Genomic DNA, 21,425 nt, shown 5'->3' on the forward strand with positions numbered 1-21,425 from the left:
TCACCACAAAGTTGCTTATGCGCACAGTTTTCCGCAAATATGGCTACAAGTATGGGTTCAAACGAAAGAAATTATTATTCAAGAGCACTTTAGAATTACAGGAAGTGTTTTTCAGCGTTTAAATTCCGGAATTTTTCCGTGCAGTATACTCGCTTAACGTTTGTGTGCGCAGTATCAGCGTCAAACAATTTTATCTTACAATATTCCCACGTCGTTGATGCCTTTTTATAGTCAAAGGTTAACACTGCAGCCATCTTCTTTCAATATCATCCATTTTCACTTATGAACTGGAGTTATATGACACTTACTTCATATCAAAAACGTCAAAAATAGCGCAAAAATATTTCCTTTACTTGTAACGCATCATTGGCTTAAAGCTGAGTCATGCCCCAATATAAATAGCTACATTTCAAAACACTCAATTCTTCTGGAAACAAAGCCATTACATGAACACATCTGGACTTGTTATGAATAAAAGATGAACTGATTTCTCGGACTTGTTGTTTATCGTAGGACCTCACAAATTTTGCATTAATTAGCCAATTTTTGTTTCACTACAATTTTCCGCGACGAATATTTATTGAAGACGTTTTCATCGAAATGATATCGGGGAAATATTAATACATATGCCACCCGTTGGTTCACATTCTGTTTTCTGCAATAACGGATTATTGGCCAGTCGAGAACAAAATAATTCAAACCTCAAGTACTTTGTTTTGAACGAAGTCAAGTTGTTTTTAAGGCTACATGTTGTTGTAGATGTCACTTCCGCAACGTCCCATCATCACACGCAAATCAAAGATTGAACCTTCGCTTGCTTCAGTGAATGTCATTAGCTTTCTCTGAAACTCTGTGACTAAAAGTGGAATAAATGCAACTGAAAGTGTTCGCTGTTAGAGAAAGCTTAAAATGCATAACTTTATAATATAAAGCTTTCAAAACAAACTAGCTAGCGTGCGGATAGATTTGTTTGTGATATTCCGCGGACTTTGGACAGTCGATCTCGTATTATAACCATACAAAACTGAAAACTGAAGACAGTCAGTCGGTCTACGTTAGCAGTTTTGCAGGTGTAAGATGATGAAATCAGCTGCGTCCTCCGCGAAAAGTTTTCGATCTTGCTCAAACAACACAATTGTCTTCGATTAGAAACTCACTTGTTATTCAAAGAGCAGCAATCATGTGGGAGTGGTTACCTTCCGCCTAGGGCAAAAATTGAAGTTACATAGTTGAAACACGAGAGCATGAAAATAGAAACCAGAGATATTTAAATCGGCCTTAAAATGCACTTTTGTGAAGTTCAAACGCGCTCGATCGTGTTCGACCACATTAATTATATTACGCTTATGATGTTCTCCAACACACGGTTCATCGCGTGATTTTCGAATTGAAAATTTCGGCAGTTAGACAACGTGATATTCTGACATAAAAGGCTCTCTGTCTAACTGAGAATTTCATTCGCAGTAGATATTGGTGTTTTGTTTTTTAATCATTGCAAATCTAAATCGCACTGAAATGAATGAATGATTCAGCGTGACGGCTTGTTGCTATCTATTGGCGCGCCGAAGCACTGGAACGAGCGTCACAACTGCCCTCATCACAACATGACAAATAGCCTGCGAGGTTGAAAAACAATAGCGCGATCGTTGACAAACAACTTGTATTTCAAAGGATTTCGACCGGTGCAGCGTGGAAAGCGATGTTTCACTCACAGCTCCCTATATCCTGACTCAAGCGGAGTGAATCGCTGAGATTATTTGTGTTCTCTTTTCGTTTTCTTGGACGTGTATGAAATATTTGGAAGATGAAAGTGACCATGGCAAGTTACGTCGAGGATTTGGTAAAGTGCGGGTTTCTTGAAATGAAGCTTCCGCGGAAACAGAGAAAGCTCACACATAAGGCGAGTTTGACTTTGATTAAGATTTCTTCTTCTCCTTAAAGTATCTGCTAACTGGGCTTTTCTAACTACAAGTCAAACGAGCATTTTAATATATTCTGTGCACGTATGGGGTGAATAATTACTGTATAACTAATGGTAGTATTTACTCTGATTTGTGTTAGGAATATTCTGTTTTCTTCGCCACATCTGATTGAATACTATTCTGGGTTGATAACTAGAATACACAGATGAAAACTTGTCAATAACCAGGAGCAGGAATTGCCAAATTCGGCGACATTTTCAAACCCTCACTTGAAATCGTACTTTGGTAAACAAGTTGTTCAGCTGCTAGAAAAAGTATTGTAAATTCATCGCCATTTGAAACTTAATAACGCTAGTTTTTCGTTTGATTGGTTAAGTGTACTTTTCCTGAACTCGAAAATTAAACCATGTGAAATTTGTGCGAATAGAAGGTTGTTTCTTGAGAAATGTTTGACAGCAAAATTGTCAATTTCATTTCGCGCATGAATTAAAATCAAATGTTGTAGCTAAGGTGTCTGCTGTCGTTAAGAACAATCAGTCAAACCCCCTCAATGTTTTCCACGTTAATGGCACATGGATTCGTTCTCTTCCTTCCGCCGTTTCAAAATCGATAAGGTTCGGCCCATCTTTGTACAAAAGTGTCAACAGATGAAATTATCCTTCTAAACTGTCACAGGTCGCCGGCTGCAACGGGCAACGGGCAACGATATTAAAACATTCTTGGTATAGATAAAAAATTCTGTCTTTTCAGATGAAGGAGACCAATTTCCTCACATTGCCAGCCGTTTGTACTTAAAGTTGCTTTTTTCTGGTGTCAAGAATACCTGCAACTGGCATCGTTGGCGATGAAATATACATAAGATTTTGAACAATAGCGAGGGGCGAATTACCTACATGTTGGGAAAGAGTAAACACCGTAAAAGAAGAGTACACTTAATGTATATTGGCCATCTGGAGTGATCCCTTTATTACTTACAAGAAGCGCCTCTGCTTGAATCTTTCGAACACGAAATAAATAGATGCTCGCATCGCAGTGGAAACCTATATATTCCCGTTGTGATAGAATTCTTGAAACGGGACTCAAGGGCTTCAATTTTTCGTTAGTTACCGTCAGCTCGGTCATTCGTGTCCTAAAAAAAATTGGGAAAAAATTATTCGGTGCAAGAACATCTAATCGCAGATCACTGAAAACAACCATGGTTCTCCAGGTCGGTTTTAATGTCAGGAATATCTGCAGTAGTGAAATTATATTACATGTGTAATATCCCCTAATTAGTGGGGGGGCAAGTAAACAACTTTGAACAAACACAACAACACAAAAATGCAATATTCGTAGAAAGGATATGATGTGACGGCAATAATTTTGTATCATTTAGTAGGCTATGTTGATGAACTTTATTCATGTGTCAGTTATAAAATAGCAGTAATAAAACCACTAAGTAAAACCACTATGTTCTTTCAAGCCAGGTTTCTTGAAGCGAGTTTGTATCCTCAAGACGAGAAATCTTTTAATCAGCCAATAGCTTCCAGATTTAATTTTTTTTGTTTTTGAAAGGTGATTAACTATGAAGACCTCCTCTTGACATATCTACATTGGCACACACAAAGAGCTGACAAGACTTACATGCTTAACAACTTGGAAATGTCAACTTGAAGAGGTTCAAAATTCTTTGCATAGACAATCACTCAGAATGTACTAGAAGTCAGCCACACACAAAAAAAATAAAAAAATTTTACTTCAACTTTAAATTAACTTAATTAAATTATCTGTTCAGAGGAACAACAATATCTTAGTTGAAAATTGGATCTCTTCCATTGGCAATCCAGCCAAGTTGTTGTTTACTGCAGACAGGTTATTGGCAGGTGTTATTTCGATGTTTTTCATCTTACAGCTGGCAGCTATTACAAGTTTGGCAAGCTGCCATTCATGCACATGATCATTGCTTTGTATGAGACCTGTCTGACATCTGTTGTTCAAGCAGGTTGGATCATCTGATATCTGTGATACTTGATTGGTGTAGATTTGATTCTCAGTGGAACTTATCAGGCTCACAGGTCATATTAGTAACACTGAAGAAACAGAACATGAATCATTGTTGGGGAAACTGATTAATTTGTAAAAACAATTCCTAGATCTTTCATCTTCACATAGTTCTGAAGGATTTTAAATTTTTTTCTCCACCTATCAGTACTATTAGCTATTCTGAAGTTTTCCTCTCCTTTTCTGTATCTGTTTCAACCTCCATGTTGTCCAACAGTTAACCCACTGTCATCGGTGTTAGAGTATGTGTGGTTTGAGGGTGCGTCTCTTGAAATTCACAGTAAATTAACAGCCGCAAGCCAGATTTTTAATTCTAAATGTAAGGAATTGTAGTGAAGACCTTAGCAAACTACGCAGTGTATCCTGTGTCAATATCGATTTTTTTGTCGTTCCAAATATTTCAGAATTACAGTTGAACATCGATTATCTGGACCTTGATTATCCAGACTTTTAAATTATGTGGACTTTTTCTCTGGTCCCTTTTTTCTCATGAATATTAATGAACTTTGATCTTCAAAACTTTAAGAGGTAAAAAGTTCAGAGATTATGACAGACGGAACAATTTTAATCCTCTTCAAGTCATGCTACCACTTTTCAGTATGATGGACTTCACCATGCGATCTTGTCGTAAGACTTTAAAGCAAACTAGTATGCTTCATTATTTTAGAAATGACGTATAGGTTTTCATTTTTAAATAGGTGCAATTCATACATGTACATGTTTTTGTAGTCATTGAAGCAGACTTTTAGAATTAAAAATGTGTTATCTTTATTTCCTTTCTTTTTTTTTTATTGTCTCATTAATATTCATATTTTCAATTATTTGGACTCTCGATTATCCGGACTATTTATCCAAGCCCTAATGAGTCTGAATAATCAAGGTTCAACTGTATTGATATCTCGATTTTGAATGTAAACCTGAAAATCTAAGAACAGCGTTTTAGGTTAGGCAACCACTTGGACTTTGAGATGTGGGTATGTCGCCGACATTTCTTCATTTCAGGTTTCATTATCTGGGTACAATTGAACCTCGATTATCCAGAAAAACTTTTTCTCTGGTCCCAATTTTTTCATGAATATTTATTAGTCCATAGCCATATTCTTTTCAAAACTACAGCATTGAAAAGTGAAGTAAAGGCAATGTTCTTCTTTAAAACAAACCGACTTACTTCATCATTTTAGGCCAATGTAAAAACATTTTTCATAAATTTTAATTAATACATGTGCAGAGGTATTCACACAGGAGAGTGAAAATGTAGACTGTGTCTTTTTCAAAATGATTTGTAAATGTTTTTTTTTTTTCAGGATTAAATGTCGCTTTCTTAATTTTAAGCAGTTTTTGTTCTTCATTAATATTCACATTCTTGATTATCCAAACCATCGATTATGCAGACTATTTTGTCTAGTCCTAATGAGTCTGGATAATTGAGGTTTGACTGTATCACAGATCAAAAACTTTTTCAGCAACTACATAGAATTCTCTGGCTAAACTGATGGCCTGTTCAAGATCATTCGTACTTGGAACTTGTTATGAAACATATTGCCATGTTATTATTTTCTCTTACTACTGAATTTGTCAGAACATTTTATCCTGGAGAAGTGCGTTCAAATCTTTAATCAAAAATGCAGTCATATAAACAAACCCTGATGCAGTTAATGTAGCAGAGACTGGTATGGCAGCAAAAGATATAATGGAAAAATGTGGACTAAGTTTTCCAAGATGTGCTGTAACCCACTTGTAGCTCCTGAAATGCAGTCCTGTAGTTGTTGGTCTCCTCTAGATGTCCCCACTGAGGTTTATTATCCTAGCTACTCACTGTTTTTTTGTTTTTGTTTTTGTTTTGTTTTTTTTCGCTACTGGCATGCTTCAAATATCTGTCTGAGATATAAGAGGAATATAAGGAACCATTGATTTTTTCCATTTCTTATATTTATCTTTCATGTTGCACAGGGGTCCCCTGCATCAAGAATGTCTTTACCAACAATTTATGATTTTTCTGCTCCATCCTACTAAGCAAGATGAAGGCCAGTCTTTCCAATTTGCATCTTGTTTAAGCTCTCCATCATTCTTTGACCAAGGTCAACTTGGTTTTAATGTATTTGAGACCATGTTGGTTTGAAGAGGTGTTATTTATTTAAGACTTGACAGAGGAACAGTGCCCCGGAAAGTTATTTTTGTCCCCAAGAAAGTGTGATGGAACTTTCTATTTATGAGCATTAATGAGCACTTCCATGAGTGCAAGATTTTTAAAATCCTGAGATTTGACAGAACAGTTTTTTGTTGTAATGATATTTAGCTCTTATTGTACACAGTAAAACAATTATTAACCTCTACTCGGGTAAAGAATTGTAAGATATTACATCTTTCATGCCCCTATGTTTATACTTGGTATTTGAAAGCTAGATTAACATGAAAAAATGCTGTCTTAGAAACACAAGATGATCTGTAAAACTTGACATATTTCTCCTTTGTTTAGATTTGGAAAAGAAAATGGTTTGTTTTGAGAAGGAAATCTCCGCGGGGACAACCTCGTTTAGAATATTATCTGACAGAGAAAGCATGCTCCGAGGGTAGACATCGTACCAGTATTTCACTGGAAGATTTAACTTCTGTCTCACATGCTCATTCAAGGACACATAATCACAGTTTTTTACTTGTGGGTATGGAAATCAAACTTTTTCTGAGTGCGGATACTGAAAAAGAGTCACTTGAGTGGATTCAGCTTATTAAAGAACTTGTACTTCCTGAACCAAAACTTTATCCCTCTGTTCAAGCAGGAGATATTTATGGTAGGTGTAAACACTATTGAAAAATTCATTACTTGACAAGGGAATTCAGCATAAAATTGCATGCGAAAACCATTATGGCATAAATTGTGGAGCAATAAGTGTGATATCAGTTTTCCAGTGCAGTTGAAAGTGGAATTCACGAGTCAAGTAGTATTACTCATAGTTGTTACGTATACGTAGATGCAAAACAATATCACATAGCTTTGTTTTCAACTCGCAATTCCATGCTAAATACCTCACTTTGTTAACCAATCAGATTGTGCGATTTTATTTAATGATGCAACTCAATTTAAATATTTGCTTTTGTTTGACTTGGTGCATTCAATGGAAGCCCTAAGGCTCTTGTGTCAAAAATCTTGTGCACAAAACTCATGAAAGCTTGAAAACTTCTTGACTACCAAAGTTAATAATGGTCTGTGGCACTTAAGCTCTGCTAGAGCAGAGCTTGGCTATCTCATGGATCTACCAATTTAGCAGCTTGACAAAAAGCATGTTTTTGAGGGACATTAAGAATTATAGCATGAACCAGACTGGCTCACCTATCAGAGCTTATTTGTTGATGACAGTACAAACAGGCCTTCCTGATTCAAGCTTATGGGAACAGAGACATTGTAGCCAGCAAGGTTCATGTAAAATGAACCCTTGTTGACATGAAGTTTTGTCTGGCCACTTTTTCATATTTTTGGGTCTGTTTAAAGAACTTGGCATTCTCCGTACAGAAGTACCACAGGTGCTGTAATTGCGGTTGAAACCATACACATTTATAGAAATACAGTATTTGAAAACCTGTGTATTACTGCTTTTAACGGAGAGGGGGGACTGACTTTGTTTAGACATTTTGAGAAGAAATACAAACTATGGCAAAAATTAACCAGCATCAGTCGGAGACATACAAATTCTCTGGCCAAAAAAGCGTGAAGAAGGGGCCTATACTGGGTCGATGTGGGAAGGTTTTGGAGTTGAAAATGACTGTGCAACCTGTCTCCATCTGATCTGTTTGTGCAATTGCAAAGCAATGTATTATAAATGCTCTAAAAATCCCATGTCCCTCTCTATTACCTCCCCCCTTGAATAAATCCCCTGCTTGGAGAATCCTCCCAGTTGAGCATGTATCCCTCATTTCTCTTCCCTCCTCTCTACAATAAAGAAGTCTGCTGCAAACTGCTATGCATTTGGGCATGTAATGCAGCATTTTTCTTCAAAACATTTTATATTTGAAAGCATTAGACGGTTTTCATTCTATCCTTTGTAGATTGCATAGCATTAACTACGCGTACAGCTTATTAAAGCTGGGCAACAGTTAGAAGAAATGAGAGGTTCCCCTGGCAATTTTGCTGTACATTGTTGAATTTTAACAAGCGCCCCCCCTCCCCTCTAATAACAATTACGGCAATGTTAAAATCAGAATTTTCAGTAAGTGAGTTGAAGATCAGAGGATTCTCAAACTTGGCTGAATTTTGACAGTTTAAGCTGTTTTTTTGTTTTGTTTTGTTTTGGGTTTTTTTTTATGATAACCCCATAATTATGGTTATCCATCTTTTATGCCCTTTTTTTACCAGTGATCTAAACAGACAATTAATGTCTGCCTTCAGTATTATTTGTATGTGTACTTACATATAACCTGCTGAGGTCAAAGATTATCGCATTTGAGACATCAGTGCAGACAAAATGGAATGTACAGGAACGGTAACCCTTTGACATTCAAGACACTTCTTTAAGGGCGGATCTGGATTAATGTCTAAATTCTTTGTGGGGATTTCTTATTTGAAACCGTAGATGAAGTCTGCAAACTTGAAATAGTTTGTGGCTGGTTCGAATCGGCCAAGAGATTTTGTCAGATACCTTACCGAGAGATACGCAAACCAGAATTTGTAATCAAACCTGTTAAGTGTTGCGATTTTCAGAGGGTTTGTTTGCAAATTCTTGAACATATCTGGTGAGTATCTTGGTGTAAAGGAAACACGGTATTCAGGGATTTCTTTAATTTCTGAAGCAGGCGTATATTAGCACATGAGTAGGTGGAAGACAGTTCAGCAGCAATCAAGGCAGATTCGTCACCAGTCTTTCTCTTCTCTCCATTCAACATGACGCGCAGCGAACCGACCGTGTTGTTGATTGAATTGTTAGAACCCGTTGCAAAAATCACCCAACAACCAAAGAGGAGACAAAATATCAACACAAAAAAAAACCTTTACTGCTGACTGCCTTTAGAATATATTGAATGTTTTCCGAAAAACACGCAAAAACCGGGAGATGGAATGACCAAAGTACCCCGCTCCGCTTTGGAGAGTAGCCGCCGGAGTTTTCACCGGTTGTCGGCTTCTGATGAAATCCCTGGTATCTTATCAGCCACGAACCATTAGTTGAGACTGATACTGACGCGACTGACCACAATCTTGATGTGATGTATAGACATTTTCAAGATTTTGAACTCATTGAAACTTAATTGAAATAATTGTCCTTTCTTCTCAGGGCTTTATGAAGTAAACGTAATTCCTACAGAGGACTCTGATAGACTTGAACTTACAGGAAACTATCTTATGACTGTTCGTAAGGAATATTTATGCCTACATAGCGCTAAAACAGGAGAAAGAGTACAAGAATGGGAGTTAGATCATCTTCCACGATTTCGACTTCAAAGATTGTCACATCTTCAAGATTTAGACAAAGTTTTAACATTTCAAGCGGGAAGGTAAGAAAATAAAGTTGTTGGTTTACTAGGGAACTTTCCTGCTGAGTCGACAGACAAGTTTAGTTAGCGCTTTGTCGGTTCTAAACTAGAAGTCAAGCGCTAACTTTCCGTCGCAGCAGTCCGAGAAAGAAGACGCGCTCGATATGTCAACTTTCTAAAATTCGCGGCGCCGTTTTGTTTCATGAACTTCTGGTTAATATTAATTGAAGTGTTCTGATTTTAAGGTGTAGAATGAGCTCTGCTTTTGTCTAACGTGCACTAGCAAGGGATCGATAAAGACATGATATCAAATTAACAACACACTGGAAAATATTAACCTGTTCGCGGGCTCTCAATCATGCTTTTCGCGAGACCTGATTGGCTAATTCGGAAGTGATTAGCAAGAATTATTCATCTCCAAGCAGAGGAAGAGACAAAACAGCGGGTCAAGATTTTAATTTCCGACCGTTTATCGGTATATTGTCAAAAGTAAACAAATTTTTTGGTTTCGTCACAGGCGTCCCAGGCTCACGTTTCGAGCAAAAGCGAAGGATTATTTCTTGAAAGCGTCACGCGTTGTGTGACGCGGTGCTAAGTTACGCGAGCAACCGTTGAGAATTTGAATGCGTTGTAAGGAATAGTATGGGGAACAAAATATGGTCCATTTAAAACACTAAATATTCCGAAATATGAACATTTTACACGTTAATTAAAAAAACTTACTCATTCCCTGTGTTCGTTGTGCTTTTTGGCGATTTCCGTCGTTTTGGGCTTGCTTTGCCATCACTGTTTTTCCTGTTATCAGACGAAGTCAAGGTTGCAAACAGTACGATTTCGACCGTTGTCCACGCGGAGGCAGTTTACGCCCAGAAAATCCATGTATTCGGCAATTTTTTTATCCACAGCTTACGATCCGAGATCATTGCACCCTGGAAAGTGTCTCCATTCCAAAAATCTCCGCGCATTACGCTGAAAACGAGCGTTTTCTACCATCATTTCCAAGTTTCTTTCTTTCTGCCGGTGCCTTCGAAGGCGAAGAGATACAGCGATATTGACCGCGATCGATAGCATTTTACTTACTGTAAGTGCTCCCGGCAAACCCCGCAGAATATTCAAATATAGTCCGTTGTCAGTGTCACGTAACTGTGTGTGTGTGTGTGCGTGTATGTGTGTAAGTGTCACCTCGCTGTACGATTGGTAGATCAGGACAATGGATTAAAGCGATCGATCGCGGTCAATTTCGTTGTATCTCTTCGCCTTCGAAGGCGCCGGCAGAAAGAAAGAAACTTGGACGTGATGGTAGAAAACACTGGTTTTCAGCGTAATGCGGGGAGATTTTTGGAATTGAGACACTTTCCAGGGTGCAATGATCTCGGATCCGTAAGCTGTGGATAAAAAAATTGCCGAATACATGGATTTTCTGGGCGCAAACCGCCTCCGCGTGGACAAAGGTCGAAATCATAGTGTGCAGCCTTGACTTCGTCTGATAACAGGAAAAACAGTGATGGCAAAGCAAGCCCAAAACGACGGAAATCGCCAAAAAGCACAACGGACACACAAGGAACGAGTAAGTTTTATTAATCTAACCTGTAAAATGTTCATATTTCTGAATATTTAGTGTTTTAAATGGACCATAGTTTGTTCCCCATACTATTCCTCATAACGCATTCAAATTCTCAACGGTTGCTCGCGTAACTTAACACCGCGTCACACAACGCGTGACGCTGTCATGAAGTAACCCTTCGCTTTTGCTCGAGACGTGAGCTTGGGACGCCTGTGGTTTCGTGTGCGGTAAATACTAAAACAATTGTTCACCTCAGTGTCGGTGAAAGTGGCGGATGTTTCTTTTCACTTCGATGAATGACTGTTAATTATTTTTTCAAATGATACGATTAAGTTAGATTTACTCAGTTGTTTTTTCAAAGAGCGAATCCAGTTGATGAAATCCGCGATTAAAGCCATCTCGATCTAGCTCTGCTTTGGTCTTCATTCGATTTGTGTTCAGTTTCTTGTCGATTGTAACGCTCATTATTGGCGCTTCGGCAGGGGCACGAGCTTTTCTACGCCCGCGGGAAAGTTCGAGGCCTTGAAGAGGCCTGCAAGGGCTGTAGACCCCTGAAAACCTCTCCCAGACTCGTCTCCCATCCTCTATCTTGCGAGGAAAAGTGCGTTCTGCAGCCCTCATAATGAGAGCCTGGTCACAGGCTATTGTAACCCACATTATGCGCGAGATTGGAGATTGCATTCAATGGGTAACGCAGCCAAGTGCGAAATCCTTAACTATATGACTTTGAGCAAATCAATCCATATCACAGGGCATAAATGATGGAACAGAGAATTAACTCTGAAGTGTAAATAAAGTGTTGAGTGAAACCCATGAAAAAACCACTGAGCGTTAGCCCTAGTAAAGGGCAGCCCGCCTTCGGAATGACCGAATACCTCAACCTGTTACCAGAGAAATACAATTTGATTGCTCTCACAGTTATCGTGTTCAACAACTTGACTTTTCAACAAATTGACTTTTTTTTTTTCAGGGGATGTAAGACAGGCGAGGGACATTTTAAATTCCTGACCCAACGGGGGCGAGAAATTTTGGACTGTGTTAAACTTCAAACTCAAAAGCTTGCAAACATGCGGCAACCTCTTCCACACGAAAGACACAGAAGACCTTCAATAGACTCTGTTCCCTGCACAAGATCGTCTGAAAATGAAACTGTGGATAGTCTGACTAGCAACTCATTTTCCTGATAGTTATTTCACTGGGGCAATTCAGCCAATTTTGTATTGGGTAAATGTACGCTACGACGGAGATTGGCTTACCAGATCAAGCCGAAAGAATCCCAGGTTCTGAAGAAGTTAAGCCTTTGAAGAGACGATGGTGACAAGATTCCCCAGTACTTCTAATTTTGGTGTTTTTCCACTATAAAAGCATGTTCAGCTCTGACTGACCAACAGTTTTGATGGGTTTGATAATTTTGTTTGCGCTCTCTGCGTTCACAGAAAACACTCAGATTTTGGACACTTTATGTGGCTTTTGTTTCGCAAAAGTTCACAGCAAAATGTACCAGTACGAAATATTTAACGCATTTTCCGAGCTCAAAAAGCTTTATGGACACGCGACAAAGGGGACTGGTTATTATTTATAGCCTGGTGGTGGTCGGAGGATTTTTGCTGTGTCACCTTAAATTTACCTCATTCTTGCCTCTTAGGCTCTGTGGTATTCTGATCGCCCCTCGTTTGCAGTCAATGTTAGGGACGACTGATCCCCCTTCGGTTCCCTCTGAAGACCATGTGACCCAAACCTCCCTCCCCCCGCCTCTCAAGAAGAAAACGCCTGTGCTTCCCCCTTCCCCCGGCTTTGAATAATAACTGGTTCGCATATGAGAACGATCTTCGCAGTGAGGAGCACTACTTAAGCAATAGCGGACTGGTTCCTAACAATTTCATTTGTCGCCATGGCTTTCTTAAGGTCCATGGTGCTTCAGCACTACAGCCCAAAGGGATCAAAAGGTTCCAGCGCCAAATGAGAATTGAGGTGCAAGTTCTGTGTTAATGAAAGAACAATTGGGCTCAAAAAGAAAACAAACAAGTGTTTTCAAAAAGTATGCGATATGCAGTTGGAGTTAAGTTGCTTCTCACAATTGAACTGGGGCTATGGAGTTCAACTAACAAAAGTGAACTTGCAAACCCTAATATCTTGGGGAGACAATTTTCTAAAGCAAAAAGAAACTTTCATTGTGAATGCAACGACGATTCTTACATGATTTTGATAACCTCCATGGCTCTTTGAATTCGTGGACAATGCTTTCTTCTTGCTAATCTTTCTCGACTTGTATTGCCTTCCTAGATTTTTGTTAACTTCTCCATTATTTTTCACATTGAGACACTAATTTGCTTGTCGTGTACTACGCTTGTTTTTTTTTTTTTTTTTTTTATTCGACTCTTGGGTCTTCCGAGACCTTCAGTTGTGTATAGAGCGCACTGTATTACTTAGCGTTGTTCAGTATAATTTATATGAAGAAATTATTTTCTCAAAATAAAAAATTAAGGTATGATACCGGATTTACAATGTTTAGTTATTTTTTAGAGCGTATTCTTCGACTTGTGAGAGCCCCTAAAGAAATTTCGCGCTACGACCGTAGCGTTCGACAGTTGACACTGAACAAAGAAAATTGAGTAGCAGAGCCCTGTAAACGAGTAATGAAACCACGACAGGAATGAGATGGATTTAAAATTCCTTTTATCGTGGCTTTGCCCTTTCTGTCCACAAATTGTCCAAAAACTCTACAGTACAGGAGACGAGTTGAATTTGGATAAAGAGGGTGTTGGTTGAATTCTGTATTTTGGACGAATTCTATAGTTAAAAAGAGCAACCTTAAGTGGCAATATTCTCGGGGATCGGACACCTTGAATCCTAAAAACCGCTTGAGGGAGACTGTAGCTTACAGTTCTTGTCGATGCTACGTCTAGAAAAATTTCGAGCTCGCGCTTGGTTGAAGAGACTCGAGGAGCCGATTGAGGTTTGTGATTGAGCGAGCAAGGTTCGACTAGGAAAATAAATAAAAATACATGAGAAGAAGGGCCGAGTGATGATAAACATACAAGACAGAATTTAAAGACTTACAAATGTTTTCCTGACTGTAGCGGTGGCGCCGAAGCTTAAGTTTAGAGTCTGAGATCGGCAACGAAAACTTTGGGCTAGACAATACGTTGAAAAATATACGCGCGCTAACAAGCCGTAGTAAATAGTTCCAAAAAGGGCATGCATAATTGATAAGTTAACACAAAAATTCGCACGTGGAATCCTACATCCTGGCCCCTAAATGCGCTACACAGGCATTTACTTTGACCTATAGAGGATTACAACGCAATGTTAACATTAATTGTTCCTCGTGCAGCGTCACCGGGTGACGAAACGCATAGCACAGAAACTTCAGCTGCTCCTTCGAGTAAGACTACCTTGTCTATAGGACGTTCGAGTGTCTTTGATTTTGTTTTCAGCGTGACACTTCTCACAAGACGGTCTCGCTGGTTTGTCTTAACGCCTGTTATGCGTGCAAGTGGCCATAAACCTCTGGGCGACTTCTCATCTGTGAGCAGTACGATGTCTCTAATTTGAAAATTTCGACGCGGCCTGAACCATTTTTGTCTCTCTTGCAAAGTTGGGAGCTATTCCTTCACCCATCGGAGCCAAAATACATCCGATAAGTACAGGACCTGCCTCCATCTGCGCTTGGAGTATGTGTCCATCTTGACAAAGATTCCGGGAGGAAACGATTGGCTGTACCGAAGGAGGAGAGGGTGGTTAGACTCGTCGACCAGTATGTCGGTTTCAGTTCTAATGATCTTGTCCAGTCTGGCTGCGACAACAGCTGCGCTCAATTCTAATCGAGGAATAGTAAGAAGCTTGAGTGGAGACCGCCCGAATTCCCCATGACGAATGAACAATGAACGAGACCTCACGCGTTGGTAATGCGAAGATAAGATAGGATACGGCGCCATAAGCAATCTGACTGGCATCAGCAAAGTGGTGGAACTGACAAGTTGTGACCTCGCCGAAGTCAGGCGGTTTGAAACATCGATGAACTTTGAGTGACTCCAGCTTAAAGAGATCTCCGAGCCAGCTCTGCCAGGCATTGATGTCTTCGTTTGAACCACCGCCCAGTTAGCCCAATGGATAGTGCGCTGGACTGTTGTGCGGGAGGTCGAGGGTTCGAGCCCCGGCCGGACCAACACTTAAAATAATTGAGAAGAATTTGCTACCTTTCTACAACATCAAGAAATGGTTAGGTATTCTAGTCCTCTCGGATAGGGACGAACAAATGGAGGTCCCGTCTCCTGCAGGGCTGGAGTAGGAGACGTTAATTTCCAACACATGAGATTACTGTGTGATGGATGTTATCCCCTGGGGTGGGATGGGTGGGAAGGTGGACTAGCTCGAATAGTTCGTATATTCCTTTCTAGTCCTTCCCCACTGCAAATCAATCAAGTGCAAATGGAATAAATTAAAATTAAATTCAAATTAAATTAAATTAAGCTATGTCGTCCCAACCTAAGCCCTTTCGATACAAGTTCTGCAGTAGACGCTTTGCTGGGAGGATGAAGGGCGCAACGAACCCCAGAGGGTCATAGATGGAACTCACGATGGAGAGAATTCCGCGTCTGGTGAAAGGCTTGTTCTTCAAGGATATCTTAAAGCCAAGGGCGTCCGTTTCGACATCCCATCGGGTTTCCAGAGCACGTTCAAAAGGCAATTGGTCGAGTAGATGATCCTTCACTGAGACGACAAAACAACTTTACTGTAGTAACGCAAACGCGAGAATTATACAGAGGATCCTAAATTCTGAACTAGCTGTAGCTTTAAGCTGGATCAAGGACTACGGCCTACTTCTAAATGCTAAGAAATGTGAATCCTTGGCCTTCACAAAATCAAACCTCCAACGTAACCAAACAAAGAAAGACAAAATGAGCTTCATGATTGATGGAACATCTATACAACCCTCTACCACCTGCAAACTCTTGGGCGTGCTTATAGATGACCGGCTGAATTTCAACAATCACGTAGCTTCACTATGCAAGAAGATTAGCAAGCAAATTGCAATCATATGCCGGTTTAGAAAATTTCTTAGCTTTCAAACCAAGCTTACACTATGTAAGGCTTACATTCTTCCTTACTTCACCTATTGTTCCGCAGTGTGGATGCACTGTGGAAAAACAACATTGGCTAAACTTGAAAAACTCAACGAGCGTGCTTTAAGATCAGTCCTTAACAACAGCACTAGTACCTATAGTACTCTACTTGAAACAGTAAATATGCCCACATTGCACAACAGAAGAGTCCAGGATATGTGCATTCTTATTCATAAAGTTATTCACGGGACAACATCAAATCCACTTCGTACTCTGCTGACGCTTAGAAACAACTCACACAACCTACGTGGCGAACTGATTCTTGTACAACCCAGAGTCAACCTACTAAGCATGGGCTAAATACTTTCAGGTACTTTGGTCCAAAAATCTGGAACTCTTTAAATAATGACTTAAGAACTTCACGAACACTAAAAGAGTTTGTAACACGCATCGGGAAAATTACTTTTGATGTATGTAATTGTACCCTTTGTAGCTCTTAGACTTAATGTAATTTTTACTCTGGATGTAGTTTTAGTAGCCTATCTTCTCAGTAGCATGTATATAGTTATATTAGTGTATTTAATAATGTTATTAATTGGTTGATTAATTAATTAATTAATTAGTTAACCTTATATTTACTTATTATCTCTGAATTTTTATTGTAAACTTTTTAGTATAATATTTCATTTATTTTCTACTCGATTCATTAGCTATCTAAGCTAGGTGCCTGACAAGCTCCATAAATTTCGAGTATAAATAAATCTGCTACCACTACTACTGGTCTTTCTGATGTAGGCACAGACTCGATGACTTTTCTGGAGTTAGATATCCATTTGGTTAACCGAAATCCCCCTTTGGCTAGCAGTGCACGAAGTTCTGATACCAATGATATTGCCTTGGTTTCGCCTTTAATGGACTTTAAACAATCGTCCACATAGAAATTACGCCTTAGAGTCCTCACGGCCTCTTCGCTGAACATTTCTTGATTATCATCTGCCGTTCGCTTTAAGCCAAAATTAGCGCAACTCGGGGATGAAGTGGCGCCGAATAAATGAACCAACATTTGGCAATCTTCTGGGTCCTTGTTGAGGTCGTTTCCTTGCCACCATAGGAAGCGGAGCGTATCGCAATCCTTAGGGCTGACAAGCACCTGGTGGAACATTCCTTCGATGTCAGCCATTATGGCAATGAGCTCTTCACGAAAGCGAATCAGAACTCCCACCAAGTTGTTGGCTAGGTCTGGACCCTGCAGAAGCTGAGAGTTTAGAGACACCCCGTTGTATCGCGCGGCACAGTCGAATACCACACGAACCTTGTCTGGCTTGTTCGGGTTCACGACACGGTGGTGAGGTAAGTACCATATTACAACGGCGGTGTGTTCCAATGGAGTCTTGGGTACCATTTGAGCGTGCCTGTTCTCGAAGAGGCTGCCCATGAATGCTGAATACTTCGAACACAGGTCTGGATTCTTCAGTAATCTTTTGCGCAGTAACCTCAGACGGTGTTCTGCCATTGTACGTGCGGTTGTTTGGTAAACGGGGCACATCGTGTTTCCAGGGTAAGTCTATCTGTTAGTGACTCTCCTTCAAGTAGATCGACTACTTCATGATGGGTAGTGCACGCTTGTCCTCTTTGGACATTGCTGGTTCACTGGCGGCATATGGAATCCGAGAATTCCCAGTTGCAGAACGTGCGAAACAAGCAACACCCAAAGCAACTTTATCAGAGCCGATGGTCAGTGTGCTTATATTGGGGCCGGCAAATCAGCTACTGCACTACCGATAGTTCCTGTAAGAGTCAAGACTAAAGGAACAAATACATCAACCGCAACCTACGCCTTTCTCGATAACGGCTCCAATACCACATTCAGTTCCAAGAAGCTCGTGGAGACTTTGGGAATCGATGGGGACAAGACGCGACTTTCCCTTACTACCTTCGGCAAGCAAAACTGTGTAATGAGCTGCAATCTCTTCAGTCTAGAAGCATTTGATCTGCATGAGAATCACTTTGTGGATCTTCCGTCCGTGTTTTCAGTACCGAAACTACCTGTGAGTAATGACTGTGACGATGTAATCAGTTTCCCTTACCTCAGAGATCTTCAAATCCAAACGATCGATGCGGATATTGGCTTGCTTATAGGATGCGACATTCCAAAGGCCCTGGAACCTCATGAAACTCGTGTTAGTCAAGGCGAAGGCCCATACGCGACTCGAACTATGTTTGGATGGACGGTGAATGGACCCTTGGTGAGAATGGGTCAGCCACAGCCAGTGTGCAACTTTGTAAGGGCTGACGAGGGACTTAGCCAGCACTAGCAATTTTTCTTTCCAGATCCGGCTCACGCTTTCTTTGATCGAGGTGCAACTTGGCTTCTTCTTGAAGTTGTTGGTGCTTAATAAATAATTTCCTGTTGAAGGCGTAACTCTTCTCGCTGTATAGCTTGCTGTTTATTCATCTGCTTGTAGAGCTGCCCTTTATGCAGCAGCGGCCAATCTTGGGCTATGCACATGGGCCAAAGAGCCACCACCCGACTTTCGAGATGACGCGTGCGATCGCGTGTATGTTCTCGAACCGACGTTGCTAATAGGCCATTTCCGAATTACGTTTGGCCTCTTTTTCAAAACGAGGCCTGGTGCTCAACCATACATATGAAAGTGAGTTTAATTTGCATCTGAATGAAAACTTATTACAATACGAAAGGATGAGCACCAGGACTCGCTTTGAAAAAGAGGCTAACGACAGTTCGGAAATGGGCTATTGAATCTTCCGATCGAACCTCGCTCTCGTGATTCTCTCTGCACTGGCCGTTGCGGTAAACTGGTGTAATGTCTCTTGAAAATTAGCAATCCTTGCACATTCGGATTCGTAATAATCTTAAATGTCTTGAATCTCTTCTACGCCACTTAACATTGAGTGATAATTTGCATGAGCAGCTTCGAAAGCCTTTATTGTCTTCTTAAACTCTTGTGTCTTGGATAAAAATTCTTCCGCTGAAGGCGATTGCGACATACACAGGGCGATTTCAGTAATTTTCTTCGTAACGTTGCCCTTTGCTGCTCACCTGCTTCTGCGAAGACGTACTAGATTTTCATTCCTAACACCCTGTTGATCAAACGTAACATCCGGTAGAACTTGGCGACGGGTAGCTTGGCCATCGGTTTCTTCCTCCATTGTCGAGTTGAACGGCGATCGACGTTCAGGCAAGGCAATCAAACTCTGCAAACATTTTCGAACAATGTAGCTAACAGTTCTTGTCGATGCTACGTCTAGAAATAATTTCGAACTCGCGCGCGGTTGAAGAGACTCGAGGCGCCGATTGAGGTTTGTGATTGAGCGAGTGAACGAGCGAGGTTCGACTAGGAAAACAAATAAAAACACATGAGAAGAAGGGCAGAGCGATGATAAACATACAAGACAGAAATTGAAGACTTACTAATGTTTTCCGGACTGTAGCGGTGGCGCCGAAGCTGAAGTTAATAAGAGTCTGAGATCGGCAACGAAAACTTCGGGCTAGAGAATACGTTGGAAAATATTCGCGCGCTAACAGGCCGTAGCGTTTAAATAGTTCCAAAAAGGGCATGCATAATTGATAAGCTAATAAAAAAAATTTGCACGTGGAATCCTACAGAGACTATCTTCAGTCAAACGTCGGAGTACGCAAGGGGATCAACGAGCAAACTTTCAAGGGAAAACATGAAAAAACGTTTGCACACACGTTTTCACATCCTGACTTGATCCTTCCATCTGTGGATTCAAAACATGACTGAGCCCACAATTTTGACAGATGTTGTTTTGACAGAGCTCAAACGTAGGGAAAGCGCGAGAGGATCAATTTGGACCGCCCGCGCGCCAATTTCACGCGCAAAAAAAGGGAAAACAAAGCAAACAACAGCTTGTTTAGTAAAACAACTGCTCGACAAGATCATGTGGTCTTGTGTCGTTCTTTTCGTAATCTTTGGTCTTCCATCGTTTTCTTGAGTCCTTTTGGAAGTTGCCTGCGAGTATGCGCAGGCCAAGCCTTTATTAGCGCTACACGACGCACTTTTCTCCGACCGCGGGAAGATTTGAGACGAGACGGGAGAGGTTTTCCGTGGGTTTAGCACTAAGAGAGGTTAAGCACCACGTATTTTTTTCTCGCGAACGGCAGAGAGGGTCACGTGACCTGACCGTTTCCCGCGTTTTCCGTTTGCTGGCCGCCGTTTCTACTCGAGGAGCACATTTTTCCCATTTGTAGGGAACTCGAAAACGTGAGTATTTGCAGCCCATTTTTACCGACTATTTCTACATTTTGATTACTTGCTTTTATAGCTAAGCTTCGTTATCATCTTACTTCTACATGAACTGCTTGTAAGGCTAATAGAGTTCAAATTCAAGCGGAAAATACATTACTTCTTTGTATCCATTATTTTTAGTCGCAGTGAATGGCGCCCGAGAGCATTGTCTGCCCTGTCGTCGGGAAACTTAAACAGATGAACTTCGCGGACGGAACGGCAAACGACAAACGGCTAGCCGATGTTCAGCGTTCGCCGTTTTCGCAAATCTAACTATTGTCAGTGCCAGACCACTTGAAGCCCTCATGCCGGCTACTGTTGCCTAAAATAAGGCCTCATACAGTTTCCGTCTGCGAAGGAACACACACCGCCTAAGCGCTGATAATGAGGGCCTGCTCGCAAGCGATAGGGGAAGGAACCAGTTTTTGCACTGAAAATCATATTCCTCACTCAAGTTCCTTGAGCCCAGCCTAAATTTCTGACTTTAATTCGCTCTTATTCTTTATCGCGTTACCACCTTATGAGCTTGGAAATATTAATAACTTACTAAAGTGTTAAATTTCTTCAAGTATACCACTTATTGTAAGTAAACCACTTTGGCAGATACGATCAAATTTATCCCGTGCGTGGCGGTCGCTATTGTCTCCGGAAATCTGTCACTATTACACTAACCCAGAGAACAGTTAGAAGCCTGGCCTGGCGAACATGGTATGAACGGTCAGAAATTTAGGAAGTTGTTTATTTGTGATGTTGTGAAATAAATGATTTGTCGAAACCTTATGATATAAACTCATTTTGACCTGTGTTACGACCTTGGCTACAACCGCGATATCAATATATTGTGGTTCTCTGGCAATCTTTGATTTTTTTGTTCTTTAAAACGGTCACAGACTGTGACGACTTGGAAGAGGGGAGTTGTGGCCATGTTTGAATTTAAGGACCCTATGCTTGATTTACAGGTCCTATAGAATATTTTTGGATATTCCGTTTGATTATAAAAGCAGTTCTTAATTCATACTCCCTGTGGCAACATGAGACAAACACCAGTTGTCTCTAAATATTAGATCTAATCCATGATCGGTTCACTTTTCGATAAATTTAT

At 40.4% G+C, this 21,425-nt stretch overlaps 2 protein-coding genes across 2 annotated transcripts; one reads left to right on the forward strand and one right to left on the reverse strand.

The window, feature by feature from the left end:
- Positions 1 to 1,420: 1,420 nt before the first annotated feature.
- LOC111330503 (docking protein 2) lies at positions 1,421 to 13,484 on the forward strand. Its single transcript, XM_022935366.2, has 4 exons — positions 1,421 to 1,900; positions 6,439 to 6,751; positions 9,224 to 9,443; positions 11,957 to 13,484. The coding sequence occupies exons 1-4, from the start codon at positions 1,805 to 1,807 to the stop codon at positions 12,168 to 12,170; spliced, it is 843 nt and encodes a 280-aa protein (XP_022791101.1). The 5' UTR covers positions 1,421 to 1,804; the 3' UTR covers positions 12,171 to 13,484.
- Positions 13,485 to 15,849: 2,365 nt separating this feature from the next.
- LOC148734108 (uncharacterized) lies at positions 15,850 to 18,673 on the reverse strand. Its single transcript, XM_088753794.1, has one exon. The coding sequence runs from the start codon at positions 17,596 to 17,598 to the stop codon at positions 16,759 to 16,761; it is 840 nt and encodes a 279-aa protein (XP_088609920.1). The 5' UTR covers positions 17,599 to 18,673; the 3' UTR covers positions 15,850 to 16,758.
- Between the last annotated feature and the right edge of the window lie 2,752 nt (positions 18,674 to 21,425).

The sequence above is a fragment of the Stylophora pistillata genome, chromosome 3 (assembly GCF_964205215.1).
Source record: "Stylophora pistillata chromosome 3, jaStyPist1.2, whole genome shotgun sequence".
Lineage (NCBI taxonomy): Eukaryota > Metazoa > Cnidaria > Anthozoa > Scleractinia > Pocilloporidae > Stylophora > Stylophora pistillata.